General features: G+C 41.1%; 1 protein-coding gene across 1 annotated transcript in view; it reads right to left on the bottom strand.

Moving 5' to 3' along the window:
- Positions 1-591: 591 nt before the first annotated feature.
- Positions 592-12,228, bottom strand: part of EFHC1 (EF-hand domain containing 1) — a 44,085-nt gene continuing 32,448 nt past the window's right edge. Inside the window, exons 8-11 of the mRNA XM_040983534.1 lie at positions 9,057-9,270; positions 8,560-8,707; positions 1,769-1,979; positions 592-837 (exon numbers count right to left, since the gene is read on the bottom strand). Coding sequence (XP_040839468.1) covers positions 766-837; positions 1,769-1,979; positions 8,560-8,707; positions 9,057-9,270 — 645 coding nt within the window. The 3' untranslated portion in view covers positions 592-765. The remainder of the gene's footprint in view (positions 838-1,768; positions 1,980-8,559; positions 8,708-9,056; positions 9,271-12,228) is intronic.

Genomic DNA, 12,228 nt, shown 5'->3' with positions numbered 1-12,228 from the left:
TTCTGTCATTCCTCTAGCTCTTATTCATTCCTCATCCTTAGTATGGGTACTGTAAAGGAAATGCAGGATGTGTGTTGAGTATGTAAATAGTCTTCAAAATGTTCATGGAAAATATGCCACTACTTTTAGGTTCCAATTTCCGTTGTGTTTATAAAGTGCCTCATGTATATTTGAGGGAGACACATATCGACTAAAAACTGGTTCATACCATCATGAAGGATGACAAGTCCCAAGACCTGCAGGAGAGCCCAGGAGAGCTGAGGGTGTGGTTCAAGTCAAAAGGCCATCAGGCCCCAGATTCAAGGAAATGTGCTGTTTCACTTGGAGTAGGAAGACAGGAAAGGCCATGGCACAGCTTGAAGGCAGTCTGGTGGGAGGCCTCATCAGGGTGAAGGTCAGGCTTTTGAATCTTTGCAGGTCAAAGGACTACATGAACCCCATCCACACTAAGGAGAGCAGTCTGTTCACTTTGTCTAGTGATTGAAATGTTCACCTCAATGGAAAAACTTTCACCAGAACATCTAGAATAATGTTTGACCTGGCCAAGTTGACTTGTAAAATTAACCATTAAAATGAACCAATCCCTCCAAGTAAAGGGCCAACCTTAGATCCTAAAAGATCCAATTTTATTTAGACTTCAGTGGTACTGAAATATAAAAAGACATATAACTTCAGAGGCTTTGTGTTTCTGTGAGGAAAACAAGATGTGTTTCAACGAGTGTCAGTCTAAAATCAGAGTTGTATTGCATTTCCTCATCAGCCAAATCAGTTTGAAAAAGCACGCACAAAGTTATAGTAATTAATCTTGCCTTCGTCATGAGAGCAAATCCTGATCAGCTGCAATAGAGAACAGAGAGAACAGGTTAAAGTGATGGCAGAGCTTCCTTCAACATACCTGCCATGCACTTGGGGATGATGAACTTCACTCCTTGGTAAATAGTTCTGCATTTTCATATCCTTAGCTGGTGCTGAAATGACACTAGGAACCTGAGAGGGAGGTTCTGGCGTTATCCCAGTTTTACATTTAGTTAAACCAAACCTGCAGATGGTTTATGGCCTATTCAACATATGAGGGCACTAAGCATTCTTTCAATTTTTTTTTTTTACTGGTTTTATAGTCAAATTGAAGACTTTGTTCGCCCAACCCATAAGGAGTGAGATTCTTGAAATAACGTTTCTTTTATCACAGGCAAATAGAAGAATCTATTCTTATGTCACTGCTCAAACCATGTCCCTTTAATCCCAACTGGGCCTGGTAATAGACTGATTTTTTATGGTTATCCTTTTAAAATAGCCACCCCACCCAGTCCTTTCCTGATCACTTCCCAGTGGCTACCATTCTTCCCGTGCCTGTCACTTCTCAGATCAGAGAATTAATGATTTGAAAATTAAAGCTCAGCATGCCATCTATTTAAAATTTGGACAGCTGCATAGGAGCCTGGCCCAAAAGGTCTCAGATTGTCTATGTGTCTCCTTGGCATCTGCTCCATTACCGTCCCCCACCCAACCCACCTCACCCCCAACTCCCGCACACCCAGGACCACTTCTGATGCCTTCTGTTAGCCTCGACACAATGATCTACTCATAATTCTATGTTGTCTAGTCCCAAGCTGTCTAACAGCAATTAGAAAAGAATGCCATCATAGTATCTGGGAGGAGGGGTACCATAACTGGTGCAGTGTAGATCGGATTGGAGCCCCCTTGTAACTTCGTTTAGGAAGGAATGATCAGTGCTCAGCCTCTGACCCAAAGCAGGACTCATACTGACCTCCTTCACCAGGGAGTCATCGATCGGGACATTGAGAGATTCACAGATTTTAAAGAACATCTCTCTGTCCACATAGCCTGAAGCTTCCTTGTCGTAGGTTTGAAATGTCTCGCGAATGCTGTCTTTGCATGGATGATCTTTCAGCTGCTTCTGGATTGTTTCTATTAATGCTTCTAGTTCCTGCATGCCTGGATCCTCTTCGGTTTGCTTGCTGTGGAAAAAGGAAGGAAGTGGCTCAATATGACGTTTTTCTTTTTTCCTTAACCTATCTTATTCTCAGTGACTGAAGTTCTCACTTGATGAAGTCAGGAAGCTTCTAGTGACAAACAGCTTTGACACTGAGTTGACCAGTAAGCAAACACTTGCTAGCAGAGGCAGGCTGCTGGCTGACATCCACGTCAGAAAGGCCTGACAGGAGGGGGAAGTTTGGAACTGCCTCCCTTCCTGCCATCTGTGAAATCACTGCACCTAAGCAGCCAAATCGAATACCATCACCCTCAGATTTGGTATTTGTGGGAATCCCATGCGTGCCTCTCACTCTGTTATAGATGAACATTACCTCATCTAGCAATGAATGCCCCAGAAAGAAGATTTGCATGTAATGATGCAGCCAGATCTCTTACTATTTTAACATTCCCTCCAAGTCCATGGCGAATTTTGTGAAAAGCCACTGGCAGCAGTTAAGTGACTGCTCGGCGTTTACTGTGGAGATTACTGACAGGACATGGGGGAGAGGGAGGCCTCCCCCTTGCAAACCCAGCCATGGGAAGTTGCAGCTTAACTTTTATAGTTATAAATTGGAAGAATTTTAGGGCTGGAAAAGACCTCTTCATATTTCATCTTCACAAATCCTTTAAGAGCAAACTTGGCCTTCATAAGCCCAGTCAACACTCCCATCCTTCCCAATAATGAGAAAACAGACTCCAAGATTCAGGGACTATAGCATGAGTCAGAGGCCAGCCAAAAACTCACAGCTTCCTACACTTCCAACGTGCTCTTGCAAGTATGCCCAACTACTTCACACTAAGCCTGTCTCCTTCCATCATTTCAAAACTATAAGACCACCAGTGCTTTTTGTCCTTTACACTTTTGCATATGATAACTGCCTCAAATAGCCTCTTTCATCTTGTTCTTCTCTCTCCACCTGTTGGTACATGCTGATGGGAGTGTATATAAACACCTGAGGTTAGATGCTTTGTAAAGAACAGAGGTTTATTTAGCTCCCAGTTTGGAAGGCTCAGTAGCATAGTTGAAGCATTCAGCTGAGCTCAGCTGAGGAATTCAAGGCAGAGCCATTCCACTTGTCAGGCTCACTCCACCAAGCCTCACGGCAACATGACCCAATTCTTTTTTTTTGAAGATTTTGTTTTTATTGGAAAGTCAGATATACAGAGAGAGGAGGAGAGACAGAGAGGAAGATCTTCCATCCGATGGTTCACTCCCCAGGTGGCTGCAATAGCTAGAGCTGAGCTGATCCAAAGTCAGGATCCAGAAGCCTCTTCTGGGTCTCCCACACAGGTGCAGGGTCCCAAGGCTTTGGGCCATCCTTGACTGCTCTCCTAGGCTACAGGCAGGGAGCTGGATGGGAAGCAGGACTGCCAGAATTAGAACCAGTGCCCATATGGGATCCTGGCACATGCAAAGTGAGGACTTCAGCTGCTAGGCTACCACCCGGGCCCAAATCAATTCTTTCTGAGGTAGCATTCACAATAACCTAACCACTTCCACTAATGCTGCCCCCAAAAGGTTCCCTATTTTTCTTTAAGGGACTAAGCTCAAAACATGTGCACTTTCAGAAGCCACACTCAATCTTATGCAAACCATAGCAGAGAAGTATAAGGTGGTATTGGATATTACTAAAGAACAGTTTGGAAATAAGGAACAAAAGGCTAGCAAAATAATGATAATATGACCTAAGAAAACAATCGTGAACTACATTCAAAGAGACATCTGTAAGACAATTTTAAGATAGCCTAAATATCCAGAAATAGGGAATTAGCTAAACAATTTCCATTAACATCGAGCAACAGGATAATATAGGTACTGACAATGAATACATTGTTAGTGAAGAATTCAAGACACAAAAGCATGTGGAATGCCACTTTTTGGTACAAAGTTAAAGGAAAATAAGAAAATATATCTGGGCCTAGCACGATAGCGTAATTGTTAAAGTCCTCGCCTTGCATGGGCCAGGATCCATACGGGCACTTGTTCTAATCCCGACGGCCCCACTTCCCAACCAGCTCCTTGTCTGTGGCCTGTGAAAACAGTGGAGGATGGTCCAAAGCCTTAGGACCCTGCACCTGCGTGGGAGACCCAGAAGAGCTCCGGGCTCCAGGCTTCAGATTGACTCAGCTCTAGTCATTGCAGCTGCTTGGAGAGTGAACCATCAGATGGAAGATCTTCTCTGTCTCTCCTCTTCTCTCTGTATATCTGCCTTTCCAATAAAAATGAATAAATCTTTTTAAAAATTTTTAAAAAGAAAACATCTAATTTTGCCTGTATTGTGCCAAGAAACCCTACTAATATAATCAAAAAGCCGATGAGAGAGGCTGTTGCCCATCGGGAGTGGGAGTAAGCAGTAGGTAGACAGAAGGAGGAGGGGAGCAAAGCTTCTCCCTGGGCCCTTCACGTGCTTGTGACTGAGATGAACACAACATCGCCTGACGGGTGAAACTGTCAAGGCCCTGAGAACCACTAAGGACATCAGAGACGTTCACAGTCAACTGTGAAGTTAAAAAAAAGTCCAATAGTTCTACAGAATTACTCAATTTTATATTCATATTAAAAACAAAATGCAAAGTAGTCATTTCTGGGTTATAGAATTTTAGAACTATTTTACTATTTTCACTTCTAATAGTACATTTTTATTCAAATATTTGTGGGCCATGTGTTTTTTTTTGTAGTAAGACAAAAATAGCAATTTATTATAAAAATTTCCCAATCTCTCTCTCTCTCCTTTTGCATTATTTATCTAGAAGAATGCTTACCTGGCGGGGGCAGCTCCAATCGCATGGACTACATTATAAATGGCAGAAAGGAGAAACTTCAGTGGTGGGATAGAGTCACATGTGGCCAGGAGTTACAGACATGGAACCCAGAAAGTAAAAATGTGTGATCCATTCATTTTGGGAGGGATATATTACTCTCTTCCTAACACAGCTACATACCATATGTGTTCATATAGCAAGGAAGATACTCCTGGCACCTGATGCCTCCAAGAGGCATAGAGTACATTCACAGATAGGACAGCAAAGCACATGGTGGTACTATTTAAGTCAGGGCTGGTTAAAGTCACAGTCCCATATTTTACTGCTGTGGCTCAGGCCAGGGACTGTTCCATATATCTCAAGGCAAAGTTTTCTTCCCATGGACTAACAAGGGACCACACAGGGCCCAGCTGGTTATAATTAACAGGTACTGGCCAATTGAAAGGTGACTGGAGGTTTCCACATGCCACAGGTAAAGACTGTGTCAAGCACATCAATGCCCTACCCTGACTTTTCATAAAAGTGTTTTTGAGTTTTAAAGAATGACTAATTCTTTCCCTTAGCTAAGTGGGATGTTGCAATTTTCAATCTGCTCTTAAAATTATTTTGCTATGAGCACCCTGGCAAAATCCTCAACTTTTTAAGAACCAAATGGAATTCACATATTTTCTTAAAGAGCAAACAAACCACAATTTTGTTCTTCCTTTCTTGAAATATTTTGTGTTGGTGGTTAGCAACTCTGACACCAACAGTGTGGTGGAGCTTTCAACTGCCCAGTGCAGGACATGCATTTGGGTGGCAGTGAAGGTGCCACTCAGGGGACTTCTACTCCAAAGCAGAATTGCAGGGTTCTGGCTCTACTTGCAGTCCCAGCTCCCTGCTAAGGCAGACCAGGTGAAGTAGTAGAGATGGCTCAAGTGGTTGGGTCCCTGCCACCCACATGGGAGGCAGATTGAGTTTCAGACTTATGGCTTTGGCCTGGTCCAGACACAGCTCTGGAAGACACTTAAGGAATAAACTAGTAGAGGAAAGATCTTTATGTCTCTGTCTCCCTGCCTTTAACTAGTAGAGATTAGTAGATTACTACTTTTTAGAAAGAATATGACCATGGATGGGCCTGGTGTGGTAGCCCAGTGGCTAGTCTTTGCCTTGCATGCGCCAGGATCCCATATGGCACCAGTTCATATCCCAGCTGCTCCACTTTTCTTCCAGCTCCCTGTCTGTGGCCTTGGAAAGCAGTAGAGGACGGCCCAAAGCCTTGGGATCCTGTATCCATGTGGAAGATCCAAAAGAAGCTCCTTTTTCCTGGCTTCGGATTGGCTTAGCTCTGACCATTGTGGCCACTTTAGGGTGAACTAGTGGATGGAAGTTCTTTCTGTCTTTCCTTCTCTCTGTAAATCTGACTTTCCAATAAAAATAATATCTTTAAAAAAAGAAAAAAATGTGATTGTTTTAATTACAGATTTAGTATGGCCTGGCCTGACCTCAGCTTTTGATTTCTCTGTGACTCAGGGCCTCCCCTCCAGCGTGATAAATGCAAACCTACTGAGAGGACGGTCACTTACCCAGGGACTCCGGGTAGCTGGGAGTCTGCTGGGTCTCCAGTCTCATTACTTGTCTCTAGCAAAGCAGAACAGACTGTTGTCAAGAGTGTGGGCTCTGAATCTACCTGGTTAAAATCTCAGCTTTGACTTGACCAGCTGCTGCTCTGTGGCTGTTCCCTTGTTTATAATAAAGGAGTTTTTGAGGGAAGAATCTGATATAGTCTGTTATAATTTAATGAACTATTACATAAAAAGTATTTAGTGTCTGACATAGTAGGCACACCACACATGTTAGTTTTCAACGAAGTTCTTTTCACTGTCCTGCTAGAACTACTTGTCCACTCAGCAACTGTTTACTGGACACAGTGAGCTCAATGCTAACTCTGGCAGAGGAGAGGGATAAACTGATGAGTGTGATGGGATTCTATCTCTAGCAAAAGGATCCCTGGTCTCTAGCAGAGAAATTAACATACAGGAGTTAAAATCACTAGTAGAAGGGAAGAATGTACCATCACCAGGTAAGGGGCATAGAGAGGACGGCAGAACCAGGAAGAGCTGAACTGAGCAGTGGCATCTGATCTCACCCTTGGAAAGATGTGAAGCTAAGACATGCAGGATGAAAACAATAGGACTTCAGACAATGAGAATAGCTTACCCAGCTTCCTGCCGACATGCACAATGGGGAGCAATATATAACCCAAGGATCTGAATCCCTGCCACCCCCATGGGAGACCTAGGTGGAGTTCCTGGCTCCTGCCTTGGCCAGCTGTTGTGGGCATTTGATGCATAAAGCAGTGGATGGAAGATCTGTCTCTGTTGCTTTGCCTTTCAAATAAACAAACTACCTTTAAATAGAGAGGCAAATACACAATTAAGTCTCTTTGTATAAGGAAACACAAAAATGGTAACACTAGAAATGAAATTATAGTAAATGGAATTTACTCCATAAATGGAATTATAGAAAGAGAGAAGACATTTAACTTAGCGATTTAAACACCTGACTTCAACTTGCTAATGTAGACCCAGGAAGCAGCTGCAATGGCCCAAGTTATTGGGTTTCTGATCAGTTGGGTTCCTTCCAGGGTGGGAAGAAGCCCAAATATTGTGGGCATTACTTGCTGCCTCCCAGATACCTTAGCAGGAAGTTGGACTAGAAACAGAGGCAAGACTCAGTAGCAGGCACTCTGATATGCGGATATGTGCATCCCAAAGTGGTGGCTGAACCACTGCTCTACAACTCTCCATTCCCTGCTCAGACTATTTTTGATATATTTTGTACAAATGAGAAATCATTTAAATTCTCAGCATTCCCAGTGTCTTACATTATGGTAAAATAAGTAATAATTAGCATGTTGTTTCTATAGTAATAACTAAAAATTCATTTAAAAATTCCCTATTCATTTATAACCATCAGAATTTTCAATGTTGTGATAAAAATGTTGAAGGTCACAGAACAATATTATACTTTTTTGACTATTAATTTGTTTTTTTAATGATCAGTTTTTACAGTGCTATACTTCAGTACAAAGGGAGAATGGCCGAAACTTTGACTATGAGAATATCACATTCATTTGGGTTTCTTCCTCCCTCTTTGATTGTCCTTCTCAATCTCTTCAACATCTAGTTTAATCCTTAAAGCTATCATCGCATCATCTACAGTAACTTCCTTAGAGAGTCTATCCAGTCTGGTGGCCCAACACTGCCACAGAATCAGCTCTAGCCCAATCTGTCACCTAACATATTCAAAAGCCTGTGCTACTCTCTGTTTGTGTATCAAATATTTAAAGTCAATTTGTCTAAAACCAAATTCCCTGCTCCCCCGAAAAAAACTTCTCTACCCAGAGTCTACATCTGTGTTACCTTAGTTGACCACACCACCTTCCTTTCAGTTGCTCAGGCCAAAACTCTTGGAATCACCCTTTATTGTGCTCTTTCTCTCACATTCTGTATACGATCTGTCCAAAGTCCCACATGCTCTACCTTCACAATACATCCAAATCAAGCTACCACCTCTCTCTGCTAATGTTGCCTGATGCATAAATTCTCATTTCTTACCTATTTTACTGTGATGTTCTCCTAGCTAATCTTCCTCTTAATTTATTTTCAACACAACAGCCACAACAGTTTGTTTTAAAAAGAAAAAATTCAATAGAGGAAATCCAAAAATCTAAAATGTAATTATTCATTCACTGTCAAAAAAAAAAAAAGCTACACATATGTGCCAAAGCTAAAGTGAATCCTAGGCAGTCACACATACTTCTCCAACTTTGACGCAGGAGCTTCTCGCTGTTGGGCAAGTTTTTGAATCGACGTGAGCGCTTCTGGTGAATACTGGGTAGGATTGCTTTCCATGTATTTCAGAACATACTCGTCTGCATCAAGGATGACAAACCGGTGGCCAAACACTGTGGAGAGGATAGTAATGTACTTAGCTTGATTATTGACCCCTCAATGACAAATTGAGAGACATTTATTTGTGAGGCAGACTAAAGATGTACAATAGCTCTGAAAACCAATATGTAGCAGTTTATTACTTAGTATTTGGAAAGACCATTGGCAACATCTACACATATAACCAGTTGAGTTTAGTTGATGAGGAAGATTAAGACATTCTAACATGTATGTGATATTAGAATATTAGCACTACATTAGCTAGAATACAACCTAATCACCTTTCACCAGGATTAAATGAAGGAAATTCCATAAACCCATTCTCCCAATTGGCAGGAAATCTGAGCCATGTTTTAGACCTACCATCAATCACAGCACCGATGTAGAAGTCGCTAGGGCTATAGTAGATAGGGTTGTCCACTGGAGAATTTGGCTTAGCAACTCTGGTCCTGCCAAGGAACTTGCCCCCAATGATACCAGAATTGCGAACTGGGGGCTCAAAGATACTGATCATGTCAGTGGCTAGGAAGTAAGAGAAAACAAACCGGCGATTTTTGTCCTGTGGAATGGGGGATTCCTAGAAAGGCAATGAAAAGAGAATATTATGAAGGTTTATGTACTCAGGTTTCCTAAACAATGCATATAGGGCCAGGCATGTGATAGGAATGGACCAAGTTTATATTAACCTAAACCAACTGCACAGGGGTAATTAGAAGGCATGGGAAAGACATGCCACATCCGAGGGAAGTCTCAACTCAATGACTGTTGATAATTGCCGTGCAGGGTGTCAAGGCCAATATTTCCAGATCTTCCAGGTTTCCTAAAGGTAGAAAACTGGAATACAGTGTAATCCCCGATTTTTAAATGTGGATTGCAACTCTTTTAAAGTAACATGCAGTAAAAACGAAGCACAGATGCGGGTTCCACTCTGCCCGAGACTCAGCCAGTTTGAGGCTGCTTGGCTAGCATTATGTTCAACTTGAGACAATTAGGAAGGGTCTAGCTTTAAAAACAAGCCCATTTACACATAGCATTTAATAAAGGACAGCTAGGGTAGTAAAAACAAATCACAGAATGGAGCATGATTCTAAGACACTACCTTATAGACAAGACTTTTTCCAAACTCAAATCACTGAAGGATCTCTGTTCTTAGGTTACAAAACCCAAGTAAATAACAGCCTTTATGGAATAAACTCCAGCTTGACTAAGCTTAAATACAAACATGCTTATTCCAGACCGTTCTCTCATACTGCAACTGCAGCACACATGCTTCTGATTTAGACTATGAAATAAATTATGTAATAATTGCGCATCTTTTGAGGAAAATCACTAGGTTTCTTTTTAGTAAAATGTTTTCATTCCATCCCATAATAGTCTCCAAGCCTTTTAGACTGGACATTCATATCATACAGTTTTTTTAAAGTGAGTATCTGCAGAATAGTTAGTAGAAATAAAACCATAAGAATTTCTGCATCAAAGAACCCACAAAGTATTTCCTTTAGGCTTAGAATGAAATACAAATTTGAGTAGGGGCATACCAAGACACATGAGGAGACAGCAGAAATATCTCAGTGTGGTAGGAAGAAATAATTTAGAACTTAATTTTTTTCTTTTTGGATTTTTGCAGCTTTTTAAGATTCAATATTGTTTGCAAATACTAAACTAAGTTTTTTTTTTTTTTTTTAAGATTCATGTTTTATTTGTTGGAAAGACAGAGATACGGAAAGAGAGGGAGAGTAAAGGGATAGACAGACATTTTCCACCTGCTGACTCACTCCCCAAATGGCCACCAAGGCCAGGTACTGTAGCAGGCTAAAGCAAGGTGTGTGGAACTCCAACTGAGCCACTCATATAGGTGGCAGGGACCCAAACACGTGAGCCGTCTTCTGCTTCTTTCCCAGAGCAATAGCAAGGAGCTGGAGCAGAAGTGGAGCAGCTGGAACCCGAGTTAGTATTTACACAGGCCACAGGCAGGCAGCAACTTAATCTAATGTGCCACAACACTGGACCCTTTGAACTAAGTTTATACTTATAGAAAAATTCCATAAAAAAAGCACAGTGAATCCTCACATTTCCATAGCCAAATTTCCCACAACGTTAATGTCATATATAACCATCACACAGTAATCAAAAACAGGAAACTAGCACAATACTATTAAATAGGTTACTGATCCAGAACAAATTTCATCTGTTCTCAGAACTTTTTTTTCCTGTTTCAGGATCCTATCTAGGATCTCACATTGAATTCACTTATTATATTTCTTCGGTCTCTTCCAATCTGACAGTTCCTCAGAATGCCTTAATTTGTCATGACATTGAACTTTTTGAAATTCATTGAACAATTATTTTGTTCAGTGTTCTTCATGCATCTAATTTTTACATTGTTTGGTAAAAACACCTGATATTTGTTAGATGAATGAATGATTAAAGATATAACTTAATGACATCAGATTATGTCTCTGCTTGTGGTGCCAGCATCCCGTATTCGAGTTCTGGCTGCTCCACTTCCAGTGCAGCTCCCTGCTAGGGTGTTTGGGAAACCATCAAGGATGGCCCAACTCCTTGGTCCCTAGATCCACTTGGGGGCCTGGGAAGAAGTGCCTGGCTCCTGGCTTTGCTCTTGTCATTGTGGCAATTTGAGGAGTAAGACAGAAGATGAAAAATCTCTTTCTTTCTCTTGCTTTCACTCTTGGCTCTCTCCCATTCTCTCAGTAACTCTGCCTTTCAAACAAATAAAGTAAATCTTAAAAAATAAATTCTTAATCTTCTCGTGCACATACAATATATCATCTTGGCACAATCCATAATGCCTGATTACATCAAACTGTTTTTATTAAGTGGAAGTATTACTGAGAGTTTGAAAATGTCTATAGTTCTGTAGTCTTACCAACATATTATTCTGGTGGGTAAATGGAGGCAATTTACAGTGGTTGTAATTTGTAACTTCCCTGTCTACTACAGAAGCTGAGCATCTTCTCATATGGTTATAGGACATTTTTTATAGCTTCTATTGTGAAATGCCTATTCAAGTTTCTCACTCATTTTTCTTAGGATATAAGAGTGTTCTTTATGTATTCTTGGTATAAGTTCTTGGTTAGTTTTTAAAAACATTCTTCCCATCTTGACTTTGCTCTTCTTTTTTGAAAAACTATTTTAATGTGGTCAAGTATATTCATTTTAATGTATTTATTTCACTTTAAAGGCAAAGAGACACAGAGAGACACATGGAAAGGGAGCTTTCATATGTTGGTTCACTCTCCAAATTTCTGCCAATAGCCAGAGGTGGGCCAGCTTGAAACCAAGAGCTTGAAATTCCATTTGGCTCTTCCATACGGGTGGCAAGAATCCAATTATTTGAGCCATCACCTACTGTTTCCCAGGACACCCACGAGCAGGAATCTAGATTATCAATAGAGTAACAGGGACTTGAACTAAGCCTGTTGATATGAGATGTAACCACTCACCCACACCAATGTTTTCAGTTTTAAATAATTACTGTTTTTTTTGTGTTCTGCTAAATCAATCTCTCCTGACT

The sequence above is a fragment of the Ochotona curzoniae genome, unplaced genomic scaffold (genome assembly GCF_017591425.1).
Source record: "Ochotona curzoniae isolate NIBS_2020 unplaced genomic scaffold, NIBS_Ocur_1.0 contig_3819, whole genome shotgun sequence".
Taxonomy (NCBI): Eukaryota; Metazoa; Chordata; class Mammalia; order Lagomorpha; family Ochotonidae; genus Ochotona; species Ochotona curzoniae.
Note: the sequence above shows the minus strand (reverse complement) of the source record. Positions and strands in the feature narration are given on the sequence as shown.